The sequence below is a fragment of the Anthonomus grandis genome, chromosome 18 (genome assembly GCF_022605725.1).
Source record: "Anthonomus grandis grandis chromosome 18, icAntGran1.3, whole genome shotgun sequence".
Taxonomy (NCBI): domain Eukaryota; kingdom Metazoa; phylum Arthropoda; class Insecta; order Coleoptera; family Curculionidae; genus Anthonomus; species Anthonomus grandis.
Window position 1 is genome coordinate 12,250,758 of NC_065563.1, and position 24,576 is coordinate 12,275,333.

Sequence of the window (24,576 nt, forward strand, 5' to 3'; positions counted from 1 at the left end):
GTTTTATTATGGAAAATGAGAAATTAAATAAAAAATTAAACAAATAAAGATACAATTTAATTATCGATACAAACCGCCCATCTCTATTTGTGACAGATCAAACATTTCGATGTCAAATTTATGACAAATGGGAAAACCTTATAATATCACAATAATGTTATTTTAGGTCGGTGATTGCTTTTAACTATCAGTGTGCTTTAGGGAAAATGGGAAAATTTTATGGTAAAATCGTCAAATTTTATCAAATAGTATCGTTAAATTTTAGGCATTGAAAATTGACACTTAATTTTTTTCGGTTACATGGGAAAAGGATTTCTCATATCGGCCGCCATCTTGGAATCATTAAGGAAAGATAGGAATGGTAAATTTTGAAGTCAGTTTTATGGTCAATGGGAAAAACGTGACTGAAAAGCAGAAACTGTTAATGTATGCTTTAGGAGAAATAGGAAAATAACGGAAAAATGTTTAGGTCAAACGGGAAATGGTTTTTTAATATCAGCGCCGTCTTGAAATCATTAAATAGAGATGGGCTTAAAAACTATTGTTATTACGTTTCTTTAATTGCAAATGGGAAATTTTGAGGTCAATGGGAAAGTGAGTAATTGTTTTAGGTCAAAGGCTCACCACAATGCAAAAGTAGACAGTCAATATCGATATAAACTGCTCAGCTGTATCAATGAATGAGGGCAAATTATTAAGTAAATTTTCGGGTTTATGGGAAAAACTTGAGTAATTAAAAAAATTCCTAATTATACATATACACATATAGCTCATACTGCCGCTACCCAGCTCTACTGCCGCCATTTTGGATTCGCTTATAGTAGAGATGGGCCTGAACAGCAGCAACTGTCACTGTATACTTTAGGGGAAAACGGGTAAGTAGAGACGGAAATAAAAGTCGATATTTCAAAATACGCTTCTTATATTGTAAACAAACAAAAAAAAATAACGTAAATGCCTTAATTTTATTCTCCGATAAAGTTCGGAGCGCGTTTCTCCACGAAAGCGGTCATTCCCTCCTTGCGGTCCTTGGTGGCGAACGTACCGTGGAACGTTCTCTTCTCGAAGTGCAGCCCTTCGGTGAGCGTCGTCTCGTAGGCCACGTTAACCGACTCTTTGCACAATTTATTGATTATCGGAGAGTTGGCGGCGATTTTCTCGCCCAACTTGATCGCCTCCTCCAACAGGGTTTCCACCGGGAACACTTTCGATACCAGACCCATTTTTTCCGCTTCCTGTGCCGGCACCTGGTTCCCCGTAAGGACGATCTCCATCGCCTTCGATTTGCCGACGTACCTCGGCAACCTTTGGGTACCGCCTGCACCGGGGATCGTCCCGATCAGAATCTCCGGCTGACCGAATTTCGCCTTTTCACCCGCGTAGATGATGTCGCACATCATGGCCAGTTCGCAACCGCCTCCCAACTGTAAAATTAAACGAGAAAATATCGATATAGTAACCCCAGATCTACTGCTATGAAATAAATTGTATATAAGCATCCTTTGGTTATGTATGGTGTATGTCCCATAAAACATAAAAATATGGGCGTGTCCTTTTATGTAGATTCGGGAATGTTCGGATGAAAATTCGCATTTCAGAATAAATATTCGTTAAAAATGACGTAACAGCGTGAGTAGTTATATCGATATAAATTGCTCCGTACTATTTATGATTGATGACAAATTTTGATTTTTTTAACAGTTTTAGGGCGAATGGGAAAAACTGATAGAAACAGATAATTTAATATGAAAAAAATATTTTTTGGTCAAATTAGAAACTGATCATTAGGAGTCATTAAGGAAAGATAGGAATGATAAATGGGAAATTTTTAAGTCAGTTTTAGGGTCAATGGGAAAAACGTGACTGAACAGCAGAAACTGTTAATGTATGCTTTAGGAGAAATGGGAAAATAGCGGTTAGTAGTAAATACCTTATAGAAAAAATAAAATGTTTTTTATTATTAAAATCACTGCACAACAAACAGTCAATATCGATACACACTACACATCTCTACTTATGACTGACGGGAAATTTTGACGTCAGTTTTATAGTTTTTTGGGAAAAACTTCTAAGAATAAAATCTTTAATTAAAAAAAAAATTAATTAAAAATTAGGCTGAATGGGAAATGTAAACCTGGACTGGAATAAAATCTTTATTAAAAAAAATTAGGCTAAATGGGAGAAATTTAATTAAAAATTAGGCTGAATGGGAAATGTATACATGGACTGGAATAAAATATTTAATTAAAAATTAGTTTGAATGGGTAAAATTTAATTAAAAATTAGGCTGAATAGGAAATGTAAACCTGGACTGGAATAAAATATTTTATTTAAAAAAATAATTATAAGAATTTATAAATTATTTAAAAATTAGGCTAAATGGGAAATGTAAACATGGGCTGGAATAAAATATTTAATTAAAAATTAGGCTAAATGGGAAACGTTTATTTAAAAATTACGTTAAATGGGAAATGTAAACATGGACTGGAATGAAATATTTAATTAAAAATTAGGCTAAATGGGAAAAATTTAATTAAAAAATTAGGCTGAATGGGAAATGTATACCTGGACTGGAATAAAATCTTTGATTAAAAAAATAATTAAAGATTAGGCTAAATGGGAAAAATTTAATAAAAAACTAGGCTAAATGAGAAAAATTTAATTAAAAAATAGGCTGAATGGGAAATGTAAACCCGACTGGAATAAAATATTTATTTGAAAAAAATTAATTAAAAATTAGGCTAAATGGGAATAATTTAATTAAAAATTAGGCTAAATAGGAATAATTTAATTAAAAATTAGGCTGATTGGGAAATGTAAACCTGGACTAGAAGAAAATCTTTAATTAAAAAAAAATTTTTAAAAATTAGGTTAAATGGGAAATGTAAACCTGGACTGGAATAAAATATTTAATTAAAAAAAAATTAATTAAAAATTAGGTTAAATGGGAATAATTTAATTAAAAATTAGGCTGATTGGGAAATGTAAACCTGTACTAGAAGAAAATCTTTAATTAAAAAAAAAATATATTAAAAATTAGGTTAAATGGGAAATGTAAACCTGGACTGGAATAAAATATTTTATTTAAAAAATAATTAAAAATTAGGCTAAATGGGAAAAAATTAGGCTGAATGGGAAATGTTAACCTGGACTGGAATATTTATTTAATTATTCCAGTAATTAATTAATTATTCCAGTGAATAAATATTTAGTTTTAAAAAAAAAATTAAAAAATAGGCTAAATGGGAAAAATTTAATTAAAAATTACGCTAAATGGGAAATGTATACCTGGACTGGAATAAAATCTTTAATTAAAAAAATTAATTAAAAATTAGGTTAAATGGGAAATGTAAACCTGGACTGGAATAATTATTTCAGTCATTATTTAATTATTCCAGTGAATAAATATTTAATTTTAAAAAAATTTAAAATTAGGCTAAATGGGAAATGTATACCTGGACTGTAATAAAATCTTTAATTAAGAAAATTAATTAAAAATTAGGTTAAATGGGAAATGTAAACCTGGACTAGAATAAAATCTTAAATTAAAAAAAAATAATTAAAAATATATAAGTAATAATTAAAAATAATTAAGAATAAAATATTTAATTAAAAATTAGGCTGAATGGGAAAAATTTAATTAAAAATTAGGCTGTATGGGAAACATTTAATTAAAAATTAGGCTGAATGGGAAATGTAAGCCTGGACTGGAATAAAAATATTTAATTTAAAAAAATAATTCAAAATTAGGCTAAATGGGAAAATTTTAATTAAAAATTAGGCTGTATGGGAAACATTTAATTAAAAATGAGGCTGAATGGGAAATGTAAACCTGGACTGAAATAGAATCTTTAATTAAAATAAAATTAATTAAAAATTAGGCTAAATGGGAAATATTTAATTAAAAATTAGGCTGAATGGGAAATGTAAACCTGGACTGTTAAGCATGTTCACATGCCGTTAAATTAATTAAAATTGACTAGACATGTCAACTGTCAAATTTTAAGTTTTTTTAATTAGACTCAACTGCTTGGAAGAAATAATGAATTTTTATTTGGAATAATTAAAATATGACGTCATTAAAATGGCACTGCGTCGCCGCATGTCAAAGTCATAACAGACAAGTGACAGTTCTCATGTATAAATCTTAAGGTACGTTTACATCGCGTTAACTAAGAGGGCCAACATTTTTTTCGCGTTAATATTAGGCAACCCGCATTTCTTTACGTTTGTATTCTATGGTAGATTGGGTAGTCCAAAGGAAGAACAAGGTAAGGGAGTGCTAATCCCACAAAAAAACATATTCCTTGTCTATGGGCAACAAGGTCATTAGATCGTTGACGGATGGAGGTACTTACGGCGTATCCGTTGACAGCAGCGATAACAGGTTTGCCAACCTTCGACACGCGGTTCCAATGCTCCAAAAAGTTACTGGAAACGCACTGGGCGTACGTGTTGTTCTGCATCTCTTTAATGTCCGCCCCCGCGGCGAACGCGCGTTCACTTCCCGTGATCACGATCGCCCCAATGTCCTTGTTCGCCTCTAAGACGTCCAGGGCGTTCGCCACCTCCTGCATCAAACCGTTACAGAGGGCGTTCAACGCCTTGGGGCGGTTCAAGGTGATCACGCCCACTTGGTCCTTCGAGCCGGCGCTGCTTACTTTGATAAACTCGTAGTTGGCTAAAAAAACGTTTTTTTTTTGTTTAGTTTATTAATGAATGAATGAATTATCCAGTATCGATGCAAAATGCCCAGCTCTATTTATAACCTGTGTGTGTGTATCTTTTTATTTATGACAGATTGTTATTAGGATAAAACAGTTAGTGACGCGATACCACCTAAACGTGTCAATATTCGATATAAACTGCCCAGCCCTACCAGTGACAGATAGATGGACATGACAGATGACAGATATGTTTTTTTAAGGTTAATTAGGACAAATGAATAACCCCAATAATAAATACTGAAAAATCATTAGAATGGTCTTAGTACGTACCTGTGCTCGGGGCACTGGCGGGGCTAGAGAACGGTCTCACGTTCTGAGCCCCGCGGGCGTTTTTCACCAATAGGGTCGCCCCAGTTTTGGAAAACAGCAGTTTGGAAACCGATCGGGTGGCCATGTTTTACCGTCTCGCAGAACCCAAGGAATATAATATACTGCCGATGTATGCACGTAGGTACCGGTACAACGATAAAAACGGTGCGAGTAAACAACTCCGTTGCTGATAAATTGGTATCGGGACCTTGGGTGAAGGTCAGTGACATTCGACAACGGTCACGTGGTCCGCGGGGCTTTGTTGTGTTTATAATCACGTGACCGGCATTTGTCTTTTAGGTTATTAATAAATAATATATGGTTCAAAGGTTAATGATAAGGAAATCCATTAGTACATTATCTTGAATTATACGTAATAAGTCGGCATTACTAGATAATCTTCAAGTTAATAGGTATCGAGTCAAGTCTTTTATTCGGAGTGTACAGCACGGAAACCCGAACGTGTCCGAGCGACCTCGAACACTCCCGAGTACCAGCATAGACAAGAGTTCCATTTATTTACTAGGTTTACACGTCATATTAATACGAATTAGGTCAAAACCGCTTTGAGATGTGTTTACACAAGAGTTGACGTTAATCAGCTGTATTTTTGAATTCTTGGTGAGAGTTTTGGGATTTGTCTAGGGTCGAGTCAAGGTCATTCCTATATTAAATTTAAAAAATTCAAGACAAAGATTATGTATACTATATATGAATAAAGATAGGCAACTTAATATTCAATATGCCTATTTAATTTTTACTTTAATCCCTAGATGGCGCCACTGTATTTAAAAATGTGACAGGCCAGGTTTTTGCTCCCTATGGTTTTTTCTGAATGTAAATAATAAAACGTTTTAACTCAACATTCTATGTAAGAATGTTCATGGCTTTTAGACGTCCCTTTACTTTACCGCGTTTTTCCATTTGAAAAACTTTCTATTCTAAAACTGTGACTTGGCAACGTGCGCATTACTTGTCAAAAATGTCACTGTCACCTGTCAAAATCCGCTGGTTGCCTAACCTGCGGAACGGAAGAGTTGTCAAAAAATGTAAAGTTCCGTGGATGTTCCAGTTTCTTGTGAAAAAAAGACAAAGGCCCAGGAATTTTCCCGTTTTCCGACACAAACGATGCAGAGTTTCCCGAAAACGTCGTCGAGGAAGCGATAAAACGGCCCCACGGTGCCCCAGGTCTAAATAAAATGGTGCAGTTACACCTCCTCTCCGCGCACAGAGGGAAAACAATGTGATTGTGTTATCGCGGTCCGAAAAAGGGATCTTTCAGATGAAGTAGGTCTGACCCAGTGCCAATAATACTAATAAAATCGTGTTCTTATTTATTTCGTAATACAGCGAGTTCGTTAATTCGTATCAGTGCAATACAGTTTGTCTGATAACTTTCCTATGTGCGAGTTGAGTGTTGAGTTTAACTTATCGGTGAGCTCCAGGTGCTTTTATGGGGGTCTGTGTTAGTTGCAGGAAATCCAAGAACAAGACGTATAGAGGTAGGCACTTAGACGTTGGACGATTATGTGCATCTAACCTCAAAGGTTTTCAATGTTATTTTTTGGCCAAAGGTAACTGCACCAGCCTAAACAAGAACAACCCCAAGGAATTCATTGGGTTCCTTCCTAGTACAAAAACCGCAAAGGGGACGACCCCGTTAGACAAAAATGATTCTAGAGAGGAGTCAAGCTGCCTGAACAGGCAGTCCATGGACAGTCAGAGTACCTTGGAGACTATGACTGCCTCATTTCCGAACATGAACTTTACCAATCCCATTAAAAACATTGTTAGTAAGAAACGCAACAGGTATAAGCAGGACGGGTTCAATTTGGATCTTACTTGTATCCTTTTCTAGTTTATTTGCTTTATAATGATCTTAGACGTTAGTGTTTGTTTTCCTTAAATAATGCCTAATAGATATCACCGATAGCATCATAGCGATGGGCTATCCTGCTTCTAATATCGAAAGTGTTTATAGGAACAATATCGAGGACGTCGTGAAGTTTTTAGATCAAAAACACCCCAAGCACTACATGATTTACAATTTGTGTTCGGAGAGGAGTTACGATAAAGCCAAGTTCCATAATATGGTGAAGGATTTCCCGTTTGATGACCACAGTCCCCCCATGATCGAGTCTGTGGAGCCATTTTGTCAGGTATAATTTTTATTTAGTTATACAGCAATTAGTTTTGACCTTTGTTGTACAGAAAATACTTACTCGTAGGTTCTAATACATTAAAAATAATTAAATAATTTTACTACTTTGCATATAAATAACAGTCTCTTTCCTTGTTCAGCATCAGCAAAAAAATCTTGGTGTCATGTTTGATGAGGTCCTAAACTTTCAGGTACATGTAATAAAAAAATGATCGTGCAAAGTTTGCATCAATTTAAATATTATTTGCCCAAAAATATCGAATTAGGCTCTTGTTTGGTCACAGCTAGATTATTGCAACTTTGTTTTTTACAATCACCTCACTCTTGAAATGAAGAACATAATTCAGTTAGCTCAAGACGAGATTTGTCTTCAACATACAAAAGTTTGATCACATAACACCATAAACATATTTTGACAATAGAATACTAAAATACGGAAGGAGAGCAGCTTTACATTTCGGTCAGTTTGTTTATAGAATTTACAAGTCGAGGTGCCCTAAATATCTTTCAGATTATTTCATGGCAAGACAAGATTTACATATAGTCACCGCCTAAGAAACATTATTAGATTTCAAATATCAGTGCATAGAACTGAAAAACTCATTTGCCTACCAGGGTGTAGTATACAACTTAATAAGATCATGCTCACTTTTCACTTTCGAGAAGAAATACAAGGCTTTTCTGTTAGATTCGCGTATACCTTTAATGTAACGTTAAGTAATTTTAAGAAATGAGTTTAGTATTGAAATACTAATACTCTATTGTACAACAGGAAAATTCCCAATTACAAGACAATCGAAATAATTAAAATTGAAACAGTACAAGTTTTAAGCACCTTAAATAAGTAGTAAAAAAATAATAATATAAGATCCATTATAGAGTGATAACAAAATTTAAAACAATAGCATAATTGTAAGAATATAAGACACACTAACCAAATGATAACAATCACAGAAAAATAATCAAAACATATTTAGTGCTGCTAAAGATGTCGACATCTATAGCATTCATCTGATTATACCATGTACAAGCACGGTACAGTGGAGCTTTGCTGGACAGATTTGTTAAGTTAAGACAGGGATAAAATATATGGTGTCTCCTTGTATTGGCAGCAAATAGAGGTAGCCTCTCTAAGAGCTCAGAACAATCAATTTTATTATTGCAAAGTTTATATAAAAATATCTGACTAGAGAGAATAGTATTTTGCTTTAGTGACAAATAGTTGAATCTATTCAGCAGGTACTCCTGTTCCACACCTCTTACTGGATATACTCCATCCAACTTAACAGAAAGTAACTTTAAGAATCTGCGCTGTACATACTCCAGTCTGTTAACATGAACATCATAGATGGGGAACCACAACATAGAGCCATACATTAATTTAGACTTTACTAATGAATTGTACAATACAGTCAAGCTGGATATATTCTTAAATTGTTAAATTGGTTTGTGGTTCCGTGGTTGTGGTTAAATTGGTATGGTTATCGTGTTATGTCGCATTCCCGTAGATTTTAAACTGTAGAGAGCTCCTGAAATTTAGCGTTAGCGATAGCGTAAGGCATGAAGACGTCCACCATGGTTTTTTTGCTGTGTTGCTGTTTGGTGAATTAGTTTCTTTGATAATCTTATAATGGATCCCAAAAGTAAATTTCGATGCTGTGCAAATAAAACCTTCAATAACTACTTATGCATTCAGTGCTTGGGTTTTTTTCACCCCAGCTGCCTGGACAGAGATTTTCGGACCCATGAAAAACTCGAACAAGCAAAGATATACAGCTCTGACACATGTATGACACAGCTGGATATCTACAACAGAACATGATAGGACCCTTAAACAGGTTGCTAGGCTGCAAACCATAGTAAATGACAAGAGGATTCTTATTGAGCAGCTAGAAACTTCACACAACCAAGAAATTTTGTCTCTGGAGAAAAAAATGGATAATCTTTATACTGAATTGAAATCTAAGGAAAATGCCTTCAAAAAGCAGCACAAAAAAACTCAAGAATTTGAGGAAGACATATTGGACATGGAAAGAAAAATGGTTGTGGAATTAAACTGCAAGAGAGAAGAAGTTTTAAAGTTGAGATCTGATATCGACAGGATGTCCCAGACTGAGAAGGATTTTGACAAGCTCATTTCAGAACAGAAGAAAAAAATAAATCAACTTCAAAAAGACCTGGAGGAAACACATGCTCTTAGCAGAAATATGATCACTTCTATTAGACTTCTTGAGGCTGAAAATCACTCTTACTCTTGTGAAATAGCTTCCCTTAGAAATGATTTACTGTCTTTTAAAATCTCAAAGACTCCAATGGTAATCAAAGACTCTGATGACATTGAATCACATACCAACTCTATGTATATGTTGTTCTGTCAAGTCCAAAGAACCATCTTCATATAAACATAGCTACTCCTATACAAATAAAACACGCCTCTCTTTACCTAAGAAATCCAGAGTTTTTATTTATGGAGACTCTAGTGCCAGACGTCTATCATCTATTCTCAGGGAATTGTCAGGTGCTTGCTATGATATATCAGGAAAAGTAATGACTGGCGCCCCTTTTCACAGACTAAGTAAGGACCTTTTTGGCACTGTCATTAATTATAATAGTAAAGATAATGTTAACTTAAGTTTTATGCAGGTCACACTGTCTAGTCTAAGTAATCTGTTGTTTATAGGAAAGAGTACTAATCTTATCTTGTGTATTACATATAATTTCAGTCACAGTCGCTTCTACTTTAAGACTCTTAAATACATCAATTCATTCATAAGAAATAAAAACCTATCTGTGAGAGTTATCACTAATGCTTTTGAAGGGCCATCACATCGGCCATCACCGAAATCACTTTGTGATATTTTATCATTATATATATCTACCACTCACTCTGCCTTAAAAATAGTATCAAAAACTATACCTTGTATGGATATAACATGGAATAGTGGACCTCTGGAACACAACAAAACTTTTTTTGAGTCCATTTTGCTTTAGCCCTTTTAAATATTCAGTCAGTCAGAAATAAATCTGATGAACTCTCTTTATTTTTAGCATATGAAGATAACCCTGTCATTGTTGTTTTGACTGAACATTGGCTCAAACAGGGTGAACCTTTTTTTTTATAGAAAGTTATGCTCTCACATCCATCTATTCCCGTACTCAGTATAATCATGGTGGAACTTTGATATTAATAGAGAATAAGTTTTTAGAAAGATATAACTTTGTTGGTATAACCAAGTTTGAGTATCTCCTGGAAGAAAAAACTTTTGAATTTTGCATTGTTTATTCTAAAGAATTTAATTTGTACATTTTAGGCCTTTACAGGTCACCCTCGAGTAATTTTAGTAGTTTTATTGATAAATTATATAACATTTTAAGCCAAATATCGGTAAATGCATCACTAATATTGACAGGTGACATTAATGTAAATTTTTTAGACTGCAATAACTCTAACAATCATTTGTCGATACATAGAGTGCTGAAATCTTTTAATTTAAGTTTGCATGTTGACCAACCTACTCGCAAACCAAAAGACAGCACTTCAGAACTTTCTGTGCGGAAATTGCTAACACTCCGACTGCGGCTAGACTGCACAAAGCAATGGCTAAGGGAGGCACATAGCCAATAATGGCCCTCAAAAAGCCAGATGGCACCTACACGAAGGGAGAAGAGGAGCAAGCCATCCTATTACTTCAAACACACTTTCCAGGGTGCGAACCTATAGAAACGGTCCCAATAAAGTACACCAATCCTAAAAAAGAGGACTGGGAAGTTGCAAGGACCGTCTTTACGACAGAAAGGTTGAAATGGGCAATAAACACCTTTCAACCGTACAAGTCACCGGGAGTGGATGGAATTTTTCCTGCTCTCCTACAAAACGGACAAGAGAAAATCCTTCCTCACCTGAGTAGAATAGCAAGGACGAGCTTAGCGTCGGGATACATTCCCAGTAGCTGGCGAAGGGCAAAAGTCACCTTCATACCGAAAATAGGAAAAAAAGATGGGACTGACCCCAAATCTTTCAGACCTATCAGCCTTACGTCTTTCATTCTGAAAACAATAGAAAAAATTGTAGACAACCATATCAGGAATGACATTCTGGAGAGAGCACCTCTACATCAGTGTCAACATGCTTATAGAGCGGGCAGATCCACAGAAACCGCACTATATCAACTGACACAAATCATCCAGAAAAGCCTGAATGAGAAAGAAACAGCCATCTGCGCCTTTCTAGATATATCTGGGGCATTTGATAACACGTCACATGTAGCGGTAAAAAATGCCCTGGAAAAAAGAAATTTGAACAAAACCATAATCCGATGGATTTGTCAAATGCTTGCCACGCGTACGGCTGAGACTACTGTGGGCGAACAGACCACAGGCATCAAAACTACTCGTGGCACGCCTCAAGGATAGGATATGCTGATGATATCGTTATTATAGTCAAAGGCAGGTATAAGGGCACTTTATACGACCTCATACAAAGAAGCCTAAGCATCACGGAAGAATGGTGCACATCAGTGGGGCTGAGCATAAATTCAGCGAAAACTACTATCGTACCATTCACTCGTAAAAGGAAAATGCAACCCACCAGGGACATCCACCTGGGCGGACAAGTTGTACATACATCGGATGAAGTAAAATATCTAGGAGTGACACTGGATAGTAAGCTTAGTTGGAACAAGCATCTAGAATTCACAGTAAACAAGGCCACTAAAGCCATTATGATCTGTAGGAACCTAGCGGGTAAAAACTGGGGATGCTCCCCAAAAATACTGCGATGGATGTACACCATGATGGTTAAACCCATAATCACATATGGGGCAGTGGTGTGGCATGACACTACAAAGTTAAGTACAGTAAGGCGTAAACTTGACAAGGTTCAAAGACTTGCATGCGTATGCATTACAGGAGCTATGAAAACATGCCCCACAGCAGCACTGGAGGTCATAGTTGACCTGGCACCTCTTCACCTGGCAGTAGAGGGAGCTGCTAAAAGGGCCATGTTCAGATTAGCAAGGGATAGAACGAACAGAAGGGACATTGATCAGAGAGCCTGGGTATCTCAAACAAGATCCATTCCCCTGTTCGATCTTCCCAAGGACGATATAACTCGGGAATATCACTTTGTTAGGAATTTCAGTACAAAAATTGACAGCAAAAGTGACTGGGAAAATGGATCTGTCGCCCGCTCACTTAAAATACTATCAAATGGTACACAGATGGTTCTAAAACCGAAAAAGGAACAGGAGCTGGAGTATTTGGGCCTGGCACCAAATACTCAGAGCCACTGGGAAAATACACCAGTGTCTTTCAAGCGGAAATACACGCTATAGAAAGATGCGCTCAATTAATCCTGAACAAAGACTACCTCAAGCAGGACATCGCAATCTTCACCGACAGTCAAGCAGCCATAGCAGCACTGAGTTCACATGTCATCAGTTCTAAAATGGTAAGAGACTGTTTGGGCAAACTTAATGAGGTAGGAAAGAGAAATAAAGTCACAATATTGTGGGTACCTGGACATACAGGCGTGCAAGGTAACGAAGAAGCCAATATTCTGGCAAAAAAGGGATCTGGTTCTCAATTTGTAGGACCGGAACCTTTCTGCGGCATAGGAAAGAATACTTACCTATATGAGCTTACAAAAATGGAGGATCAACTCAGAGAAAGCCTCTGGGATGATCATCCAGGGTTGAGACACTCCAAGATGTTCCTTGGAACCCTCGACCCAAAAAAATCTAAAGCTCTAGTAAGTTTAACTAAAACTAAACTACGGATTGTAACAGGATTCCTAACAGGGCACTGTCACCTTCGAGAACACCGCAGGAAACTAAAACTAGAACAGACAGGTGAATGCAGATTCTGTGGGGAAGAGGAAGAGACCCCAGAACACCTAGTAACTACATGCGAAACAGTTGCCGAAAGTCGTGCCATGCACCTCGGTAATTATGAAATTCCAGAAGGAAATATCTCATTACTGGAACCGTCACAACTACTAGCCTTTATTAAAGCCATAGGATTGTACGAAGTAATCTGACTTGAGAATAACATCAAGCAGTAATTAGAAAGGGGCACACAATAGATCTTTTAGGTCGCAGTGAAACTTCACCCTTATTTTAATCTAATCTAATCTCTAATCACTGCTAATTCAGCATCACTTTTAGATTATGTTTGCTCTACTCTCTGTGAAACGCAGGTTGCATGTAGGATTGTAAATGCCGGGTTGTCTGATCATGAGGCCGTATTATGTTCCTTTCTTCTAAGTGAAAAAAAGTGTACCTCAAGAAAAAAAAAGTGCGGAAGGTTGTTCACTAGAAAAAATTTCTGTAAGTTTAAAGAATGTTGTAATTCAATAGACTGGAATGGTATCATACTTAACAACGGTGATCCTTTTGAGAGTTTCCATTCAACTTTAGTGGATGTTTTTGAGGCAACTTTTCTCATGGTGACAATTAGGGAAAAAAGGAGAAGACCCTGGTATAGCAGGGGTCTATTAGTTTCTGGTAAAAATCTTCGGTATTTGCACTCCATACGAAAGTTTGCCCTGGACAACTCCAAATTCATATCCTACTTTAATAGATATCGCAAAATTTACCGCGATACAGTGAAATTGGCAAAAAACTTATATAAACTACTCAATTAAAATAAACCAATCAAGAAATAAGTCTAGAGAGTCTTGGAAAATTGTTAATGACTTACGAGGCGAACGTGGGAACCCTTCTGTTTCTAATAGCACGGTGTCGGCCGAAACACTCAATCATTTTTTCCAGGGTGTTGCTTTGGGTCTATCAATATTATTGCCTCAGTCTGTTGGAGATCCGCGCTCATACTTACACAACATTAAGGTGCCTGAAACATTTTTCTTTAGACCAACAGATTCTAGTGAAATAATGGAAGCTCTATCCGCAATGAAAAATAAGACCTCCTCTGGATGGGATGGGCTGTCACTAAAGGTCCTAACAGCGCTACCGCTACCAACCCTTGATTCTTTGACTGAGGTGTTAAATGTTTCACTTTCAAGTGGGTCCTTTCCACATTTACTCAAGGATGCCTTGATTATACCATTATTTAAGGGTGGAAACTATGATGACCCATCAAATTTAATGCTTCCCACGCTTGGCAAGCTTGTAGAGAGATTGGTATCTAAAAACTAGGATGATGGAATTTCTGAAACGGCATAATGTTCTTAACCATCAGCAATTTGGATTCCGGACGAAACTGGGTACATCTGATGCTATTTTCAATTTTTTAGAGAGTCTGTACATGGGGTTGAACGCTGGGGAGAGTGCGGCGGCGGTGTTCTGTGACTTATCTAAGGCGTTTGACTGTGTAAGTCACAGAATACTGCTACAGAAGCTAGAAACCTATGGATTCAGAGGAGTTGCTCTCGACTGGTTTCGTTCTTACCTATCTGGAAGAACACAAAGGGTATTCTTTGACAATGATATGTCATCCCGTCTGAATATGGACGCTGGTGTACCCCAGGGTTCTGTTCTTGGACCAATATTGTTCCTGCTATATGTCAATGATATCTCTCAAATTCCAATTAGGGGCAAATTTACTATCTTTGCGGATGATACAACATTACTTTGGCATGACACTGACACCAAGAGATTAAGGAATATTGTTGATGAAGATTTAATTCTTGTAAAGTCATGGTGTGAATCTAATAGATTAACTTTTAATATTTTAACTTTTAAATGTAACTTTGCAAAATAAAACAATAAGTCCTTCTGAAACATGCAAATTTTTGGGCCTGACGATTGATAAGCAATTAAAATTTGAAAATCATATCTCCTCTTTATTAGGGAAGTTATCATCCAACTGTTATGCTATTAGAGTAATAACACATTCTCTGGGACTTGATGTGGCCAAAATTGCCTACCATGCTCTTATAGAGTCTTATCTGAGATACGGTATTGTGTTTTGGGGTGTGTGCTCTCAGTATTTGTTCAGCTCTCTATTTATTTTGCAAAAAAGAGCCATACGCTATATGTGTGCAGCTCCCTTTCGTAGCCCCTGTAGGCCATTATTTTTAAAACACTCTGTCCTGACATTGCCTGAGACTGTTTGTCTTATCCACAAAAAATATCGCCATCAGCTTGGCCCCCCCTCCTCGGGTTACAATCTCCGAAGAACCTTCTCTTTACCTCTGCCTATCCCAAAAAGTGAGCAGATTAAGTCCTCTTTTGTGTACGGGGGCAGAAGGCTTTTTAACCACCTACCCCTTTATATAAGGCTAATAAATTGTGAAAAACGTTTTAGGAAAAATATAAAGAAACTCTTGCTTGCTAAAGCATTTTATTCTGTAGACGAGTTTTTAAATACAATCTTTTGACAGTGAAGAGTTTTGCGCAGCGTAATGTGAATTCTTACTACCCTTTCTTTGGGTGTGTTCTATATTCTATGTATGTAAGAATTGTTAAAATTTTTATATTTTTGTAAAAGATTATGTTGTCAACTATCTTTAAGATTTTATATAATGCTTTGTTAACAACAGATGATGTTACGTAACAATAAAGCTATTTTTGACTTTGACTTTGAGAAGTGGACCTTACTATAAACCCGAGGGATTTTAAGGCTGAACCAGTGACCTGTGCCACATGCTGGTTGAATGTGAGCCTCTTATCTACTTCAATGCTCAAATCCTTCACTGAAGAACAGTCTAGCAACTGAGAACCACTCAATATATATGGGTATAAAATCTCTTCATGAAGAATGGAAATTGTCACAGTTTATTTCTTTCACACCATTCAAAGACCTTGTTCATGTCCTCTTGCAGCTTCAGGCAGTCCAGCATTGAGAGTGAGAGGGAAAATCAGCCCGAAAAGTGGATTAATGAGGTAGAATTTTTTTGGGTTTCTATCTCGTTAAAATCTTCGACCATACCCTTAATTGCCTGGGAAAGTCACTTTTCTTATGTAATTAAGCTCAATTCAGAGGAGCATCAAAATTTTCTTGCGATCGTCCAGGATCTGTGCGAGTGACAGGGAAAATCAGCCCAAAAAGTGGGTTAATTAAGAAGACATTTTTTGGGTTTCTACCTCGTTCCAATCTTCGACCACGCCCTTAATTGTCTTGGAAGGTCACTTTTTTGATATAGTTAAGCTCACTTTAGACGAAGATGTTCATTTTATTGCGATCGTCCAGGGTTTGTGAGAGTGAGAGAGAAAACCAGCTCAAAAAGTGCGTTAATTAAGAAGACATTTTTTGGGTTCCTACCTCGTTTCAATCTTCAACCACGCCCTGAAGTGTCTTGGAAAGTCGCCTTTCTTACGTAATTAAGCTAAATTCAGACGAGGATCGTAATTTTAATGCGATCGTCCAGGTTTTGTAGGAGTGAGAGAGAAAATCAGCTCAAAAAGTGGGTGCACAAAAAAGACATTTTTTGAGTTTCTACCTCAATTCACTCTTCAACCACGCCCTAAAAAGACTTGGAAAATCACTTTTTTAATATAGTTAAGCCCCCTACAGACGAGGATCATAATTTTATTGCGATCGTCCAGGATTTGTAGGAGTGAGAGGAAAAATCAGCCCTAAAAGTAGGTTAATAAAGAAGACATTTTTTTGAGTTTCTACCTCATTCTACTCTTCAACCACGCCCTAAATCGACTTAGAAAATCACGTTTCTGCTGTAGTTAGGCGCACTGCAGACGAAAATCGTCATTTTACTGTGATCGTCCAGGATTTGTGAGAGTGAGAGAGAAAATCAACCCAAAAAGTGGGTTAATAAAGGACACATTTTTTAAATTTCTACCTTATTTCATTGTTGGACCACGCCCTAAATTCACTTGCAGAGTCACTTTTCTGACGTAGTTAAGCCCACTACAGACGAGGATCATAATTTTATTGCGATCGTCCTGGTTTTGTGCGAGTGAGAGGGAAAATCTTTTTTTAGTTAATTAAGAACACATTTTTTGGGTTTCTACCTCGTTTCAATCTTCGACCACGCCCTTAATTGCCTTGGAAAGTCGCTTTTCTTATGTAATTAAGCTCAATTCAGACGAGCATTATAATTTTATTGCGATCGTCCTGGTTTTGTGCGAGTGAGAGGGAAAATCAGCCCGAAAAGTGGGTTAATAAAAAAACAAATTTTTTGTGTTTCTACCTCAACTCACTCTTCAACCACGCCCTAAATAATGTACAAATGATACGAAACAACTTCAGATCATCAGCGAATAAAAGACAGAAACTCTCCACACAATCAACTAAATCATTAATAAATAGATCGAACAGCATTGGGGCGAGGTCACCGCCTTGGGGCGCACCACTCGAAGCCACGTAATACTCAGACCCAAAACCAATAAATTCAATATACTGAAGCCCGCCAGTCAGATATGAGATGAAGAACTCCACCAGACAAGGATGAAATCCAGCCGATCAAAAGCCTTCGAGAAGTCTGTGTACAGCACATCCAATTGGCTTTTCTGATTTATAGCTAGATATGCTGTTTCCAAGAAACAAGCCATATTAGTGAGAATTAGATATTAATAGCAGTGTGATATGCATCCTCAGTGACAAGGGGTTGGTCGTCCCTATCCACAGAACACTGGAAGTTGGAGAGAACTAGATCAAGCAGTTAAGGGCATTGTTAAATTGAGAGAGATTCAAAGACGCCATAAAATCCCTTAGGCCAGCAAGTTTAATGTTACAATCATAAACATTATCCTGTATAAAGCTCATATTAAAATCCCCCAACAACAAAATATTTTGGTTCTGAATTGCCCTAAAAGAGGAAAGATAATCAAAGAGAGACAAGTAATTTTCTAAAGGCGAGTTTGGTGGTATATATATAACAAAAATATAAACACTTGTCTTGTTTACAGACACCCTGCAACCCACAATATCCATAGATGGTAGTATGACCTCCAAGTCCTTCAAATCAACCCTGACAGATGCCAAGTCATGTCTAACAGCAACAAGAACTCCATCGCCTCTTTTGACTCTAAGAGCCTCGAGATTTCGGTCCTCACGATACACTAAATAGTTATTTTCAAAAAGTTCCCGATCCCGTACACCATCCAAGTCTCAGATACACATGCAAGTTGATAATCGCCACCGGACACTGACTTGTAGAATTCGTGTGTTTTGCTATTAAGTCCCCGAACAATCTGGTAAATTGCAGAGATATCCCCGTTGGACAAGGCTATTGGTTTTTTTGTTTAAGATTGTTATCCAAGGACACAATCTTCCGGGATCCATGGGAGTAGACAATTCTCAGTCCTGACTCACCAGCCTCCGTACTGATACTCCTGTTGTTGCCTCGGTGTTTTATCCATACTTAGAGACAGGCGTTTCAAATTAGTATTATTTTTTTTGAGTCTGACGGCGTTAGCAATCACCACTCTAATTGGCCTGATTTTATTGTCAACCTGCCTCCCCATTCGGTAAACCCTAAAATCATCTTCAAAAATGTTAGAGTCCACACACTCCCTGATCACTGATGTAACTGCCCTCTTAATATCTTTTGTTGATTCGGGGCAATTAAATAACATGAAATTCCTTCCCGTTCATGGTGCTTTACAATAAATTGTTCAATATCAACACTACTGTTAGACACAGTGGGATTGGAATGCGTCTCAATAACGCAGTTCACAACAGTCTTCTCCAGTTCATGCTCCAAAGAAGTAACCCTTTTAGTAAGCAATTTATTATTTACCTTTAAGAGATCATTCTTCTCCTCCACTTGCTTTAAAAGCATTTTTAAATATGTAATTTCAACCTCGAGAGGTCTGTTGGTTATTAATGAGTTGTCTTTAGTTGTGTTACCACTTTGACTACAAGTGGGATCACCTTTTTTCCCATTTACTTGCTCAACAATGGATTCTTTGCATTTGGGACACCAAAGCACGATTTTGAAGCAGAATTGATCTTATTTCAGTTGTTGTTTTCACACCGCAGAAATTCCTACATATTGGTTTATAGCACATATCACATTTACACCCAAATAATTGCTGTTTGTCTTCCCGAGCCACACAACAGACACCACAAACATAGCATTTCATTCGTTCACTAGACATCTTTCAGGTTAGAAATTAAAAAAACATGCAAAATTTTTATGCTAGAAGTGACCACTCCAATTACACCACTGAACTGGATATAAACCAGTAAAATAAGCACAGATTTAGTATTTGATATGATTAATAGACAACAAAAAATCAATTAGCAAAAAAATCACATGTGCTCAAAACAACACCTACTTTTATGTAATATTTGGTTGTTGCTCTAATCTGTGTAAAAGTTTAGAAAGAATGCTTGCCTTCTATATTGCCTCAATATTTTTTTAGAACGTTCAAGATTGGCTGGACAAAGACTCAAAGAATGTGGTCGTGGTGCATTGCAAAGCCGGAAAAGGGAGAACCGGCACTATGATTTGCTGTTACTTATTGCATAGTAAAAAGTGCCACACGGCACAACAAGCTTTGGAACTTTATGGTAAATAAACTCACAGTTTTGCACCACAAATTCTAAAATCTGAAATGTGGTTTTTTTTTTTTAGGTGATAAACGGACTCAAGACACAAAAGGGGTTACGATCCCTAGCCAAGTGCGTTACGTGAACTACTACGAACAATTGGTAAACAAACGCGTCCACTACGTCCCCACCACGTTATACATCAAAGAGTTCATCTTTGAGCCGGTGCCGACGTTCATCGGAGGCCCGGGCAATTTGTCCTTTACCGTATCCGAGTCGTTTCCCGGGGAAAAACTCACCCAAAAGTACAAAAGCGAACCGCACAAGATCCCGTTGAACAACAGTCAACAACAGCAGGAGCAACTCGGTCAGTTCTCGATCAAGTTGGACCGTTGTTTCGCCCTCAGCGGCGACGTCAAGATCGAGTTCTACAATAAAATCATGATCAGACGGAAGGAGAAACTGTTTCACTTCTGGTTCAACACGTTTTTCGTGAGCGGCAGCACCGCGACGGCCGCGAAGGAGGTGAAAAACGGGTTCGGGACCGACGGCGAGGGCGGCTGCTATCACATGACCTTCAGGAAAAACGAACTGGACAAGCTGAACAAGCGGGACAAGCAACATAAGATTTTTAGTGAGAATTTTAAGGTGAGTGACGTTACATGGTAGTATTCGTTTGTCAAAATTACCTTATTTTTTTACTAATTGTATACTGGTACTTTTCAGAAATTTTCTAACGCTTCTTACTATTTATAAATTGAAAGAACTCGTCCTATGAAACCTAGTAACTAGAGAAAAAATTAAAAACTCCAAGTCTCAGTCTCAAAACATCTTTTTATGTGTCAATCAGGTTACATGTTTCGCTAATAAAGCATCATCAGAACTTATAGCTAGATTGACACATAAAAAGATGTTTTGATTTTTTTTTTCTCTACTAGGTATTTACGCAGAGCAATTATAATAACTTTGTTTGTAACAGTTTCTACAACTGAGAGATTGAATATTAAAATAAGATGATGAGAAAATTGTTTTTACGTCTATTATTCAACAAAATTAAGATATCAATCAACAATTGATACTGATGAGTGAGAAAGACCTTCTCACTCACTAATGAACTTAATTCTCTGTTGAATTTAACTAAATTAGCCATCAGTACTAATTCTTTTTTTTTTTTTTTTGTTTCCTAGAAGAAACTTCTTCTAGAAAATATATTTATTTTCACAATATATCAGTTATTACAATAGAATGATATTATTTAATTATTTCAAAAATTAAACTATAGCTATATCTAATACAAGTCTTAGTACTCAACACCTAGATGTAAAAACATCTGTATGTGCGTAGTAAAGTTTTCTAATAATTTGTTACATTTATTTGTAATATTATTCTACACCGTGAAAACCAAAACAAAAACAATTCTACTATAACAATTTGCATATACAATCAAAAGATTTTTAATGTTAACATCATAGATCTCCTAAATCTACCCAAATAGACATAAAATCACAAAAACTAGTTAAAAATCCTTACAAATTGATGGTGATTTTCAAAGATTACATTCTTTGTTAGTAATTTAAATCTTTTCATTCTAGAACATATTTTTACCTCTCTTGGTAATAAGTTATAAAGTTTTGGGCCAAAGTAGTTTATATACCTCAGATTAAGATTATTTAAACTTGTCGGAATTTTTATGTGCTCGTGATATCTAGCTCTTGTTTCATAGGAATGATCTATCAAAATCTTTAAGTTAGGTTGAGTGTGTATATAGGAACATGTTGTAAGTATATATAACGATCTAATATCTAGAATATCTTTATTAAAAAGCAAATGAGAAGGTTATAAACGGTTTTTCTTAAGAATTATTTTTAAAATCTACTTCTGTATTATATTTAACTTATATAAGCTGTTATTATAAAGTCCTCCCCACACCCGTATTCCGTATTTTAAAATTGACTCTACAAATGCTTTATACATGATAGTGAGTGTTTTTTTATTCAAAAATTCTCTTAGCAAGTAAAATTTATGAACAAGTTTTCGGACTTTGTTGGAGACATGATCAATATGTGTTTTCCACTTTAAATTTTTGTCGATTATAATTCCGAGATATTTTGTAGATGAGGTCTCCTTAATGCAATCATCATTAAATAAAATCGAGGTATACTCAGGTCTATTTACACTAGTCAAAGAAAAGGCTATGTAATTAGTTTTTGTTAAATTCAAAGTTAGTTTAGAAGTTTCTAGCCAGTTTTTTATTTCTACCAATATGTTCATGGATTTGTCCCTTATGCTTTCCCAAGAATCTCCCGAAACAACAATTGCCGTGTCATCAGCATAAGATACTGTTAACCCATCAATCTGTAATTTTAAAAGGAAGTTTAAATATGTTATAAATAATATCGGGCCTAAGACCGTTCCTTGAGGAATGCCAATTTTTTAGCCTTACCATCTGATACCGCTCCGACAGATAACTAGAGAAGAGCTGAAGGGCTCTTCCCCTTATTCCATATCTTTCAAGTACATTGAGAAGATCCCTATGAGGGAGCTAGTTTAGCTAATTCTAGCTTTCTTGTCTTAGAGTTTAAAATATCACTATAGTCGGCTCGTTTTATCCTAACAGATAACGGATTATCTCGGAGTATAGGGTCAATTGGGGGTAATTGTGGACGATATTTAATGTTTTGACTTGCTAAACGATTTTTGTGGACATCACGCATTATGTTATATATGTAAATTAGCAGTCACATAGCTCATAGTATGTTCTTTGATAATTACTAGTATTTTTCTGTAATTACAAGTCACATTAAGATAAAAAAAATATATTCCACATGCTTGTCCGTTTACATTTGCCTCTACTCTTTAGGGGTAATTGTAAACAAGTATCTCTTGACACATTTACCTCAACATAATGTGACCTTAAAGGTTTTGCTTACAATATAAATGAAAAATCGAGATAAAAGTAAATATTTTCCAACAGTTCTGTTTATTTTAACTAAAACTAAACTATTTTTGAGAACGCTAATAGAAGAAATTTGTTCTAAGTATGTAATTATAATAATATTATAGGTATAAAAAATTAGTTTTGCTCATAAACAGGAACTGTTACTGGAAAGTTGTATAGTATTCTCTCTCCCTTCATTTGAATGCCAGGATCGGGAAGCACACCAATGATTTGATTCAAGGTTATATAACTGACATCAGTTTCAACAATGTTGAAAAACCCAGGATTTAAGACCAGTCACTTTGATTTCCGTTAATTTTTCATCGACAGCTTCAATTAAACACACATATTTAAAAAGAGTAGTATTTCTCTTTCCACCTTTAAACTGCACAAGAATAAATTTCCCTGTGGACAAGACTGAACTCTCGACTGTTTTAAGCTCTATATCTTGTTTTTCCGGTTCTGCCCAATTCGTCATCAGTATCACCTAGACTTATTCCTCCATCAGAACTTTCCGACTCTGCAACTGGTTCACTTCTCATTTTTTTCAATTTCGGCTCTAACTCTTTGTTGTCCGTTTTCGGATTAGCCTTTTTTGTCCTTTATTTTTCTTCTTTTCTTCTGCTTCTCTTAGTCTTTCCAAGACTTGGTTGGTTGTTAATACCTCTCCATATCTTTGTTGCTTTAATCTCGGTATGACTTGTTTTTTCTCTTCAACAATATCTTCACGGCGGCTGAGTGGCACGAAAATGTTGGTAATTTCTGTCGATTTACTGATAGACGATGACGTCGATGGTTGTGGACTATGGGTAGATGCCACTAATAATTTTTGGTAGTCAGTTGACGATGTAGAAGGCTGCTGTCGGCTTTCAGCTGATGACACTGAATGATGTTGACTACAACATGATGAAGTTGAAGGCGTTTGATCGTCGACCGTGGGTAGAAGTGGGTTTGGTTCAGAAATTGCAATAACAGTTGATTTAGAGGATACTGGTTGGATAATAATAGCATCGGATGTAACAGATTTCGGAGCTTTGAGGGCAGCTTCGTATTTGGCCAAGTCTTCTGGTGTAAATTCATTTTGTGGGAATTTGTTTCGATCAACTGGGTATACGCCAGTATTTTTACGAGTAATGCCAAGTAATTCGGTAAATTTTTCCTTAGTTAGCCGTCCGCACCCGCGTCCCATTTGTTCCCTACCAAACTTCACCAATTATTTATTCCAGTTCACCTTTAAGGGTCCGAAGACACACTTGTCCAAAGGCTGAAGCTTATCCGTAAGAAGGCTTGGAAACTTTATCAAAATAATATTGTTGTGCATTGCCTCTTCAATAATTCTCATATGACTGCTGTGGCCATCATACAACAGTAGAGCTGCTTGATCTAGAAGGTTTTGGGAAGTTCTTAAATCTTTAATGTGAGGTATAAACCCTGTCGTAAACCATTGGAAAAATTGCGTCTCTTCCATCCATCCATTAGTGAAGGCCGCATATAGAGTTCCTGGATAGGCGCTATTGGAAGTCCAACGAGCCTGAACTCCAGCTCCCTTGAATACGATGAGCGGTGGAAGTGCTTTACCAGAAACACATCCTAAGACTGTCGTCGACTCTCTTCCAGAGCCTCCAGATATCCGGCACAGGGCCTTTCCTTTCTCTCCAATTGCCCTAATACGATAGGGATCACTATTAAAACCTGACTCGTCAGCATTAAAAATAAAGCTTCCTTTATCATCTTAATTATTTTCATCAGGTCATCAAAAAAATGGTAGACAATCTCAGGTTTTCTAGCATCCTTCCGCAGTTTTTGCAAATGTCCCGGTTTCTTAAGAGACAGTTCAGTATGTCTTCTCATGAATGAGTGGTACCCGTCTTCTCCCGGTACTCCATTTTTAAATGGTGTTCTTAAACCTTTTGCAGTAACATACTCTCCAACCAGTTGTCTAAGTTCTGCTTTGTTACATGGTAGACCCATCGCAGTACGTGCCAATAAACATTTTACTATTTCATTTTCGATATCTGAGGATAAAA

General features: G+C 36.4%; 2 protein-coding genes across 5 annotated transcripts in view; one reads left to right on the forward strand and one right to left on the reverse strand.

Annotated features, from left to right (window-relative positions):
- Window positions 1–904: 904 nt before the first annotated feature.
- Window positions 905–5,217, reverse strand: LOC126746694 (probable enoyl-CoA hydratase, mitochondrial). The gene is made up of 3 exons (XM_050455031.1): window positions 4,998–5,217; window positions 4,359–4,681; window positions 905–1,424 (listed from the first exon to the last, which is right to left on the reverse strand). Exons 1-3 carry the CDS (start codon window positions 5,119–5,121, stop codon window positions 966–968), a joined length of 906 nt encoding a protein of 301 aa, XP_050310988.1. The 5' UTR covers window positions 5,122–5,217; the 3' UTR covers window positions 905–965.
- An 823-nt stretch (window positions 5,218–6,040) lies between these two features.
- Window positions 6,041–24,576, forward strand: part of LOC126746686 (phosphatidylinositol 3,4,5-trisphosphate 3-phosphatase and dual-specificity protein phosphatase PTEN-like) — a 53,335-nt gene continuing 34,799 nt past the window's right edge. For 2 of the 4 annotated variants that reach the window (XM_050455015.1, XM_050455014.1), the window contains exons 1-4: window positions 6,043–6,880; window positions 6,957–7,195; window positions 19,485–19,632; window positions 19,697–20,259. In XM_050455015.1, the coding sequence (XP_050310972.1) occupies window positions 6,490–6,880; window positions 6,957–7,195; window positions 19,485–19,632; window positions 19,697–20,259 (1,341 nt within the window). In that variant the 5' untranslated portion in view covers window positions 6,043–6,489. Of the gene's footprint in view, window positions 6,881–6,956; window positions 7,196–19,484; window positions 19,633–19,696; window positions 20,260–24,576 lie in introns of all 4 variants that reach the window. The other 2 variants (XM_050455013.1, XM_050455010.1) reach the window with 2 other exon arrangements.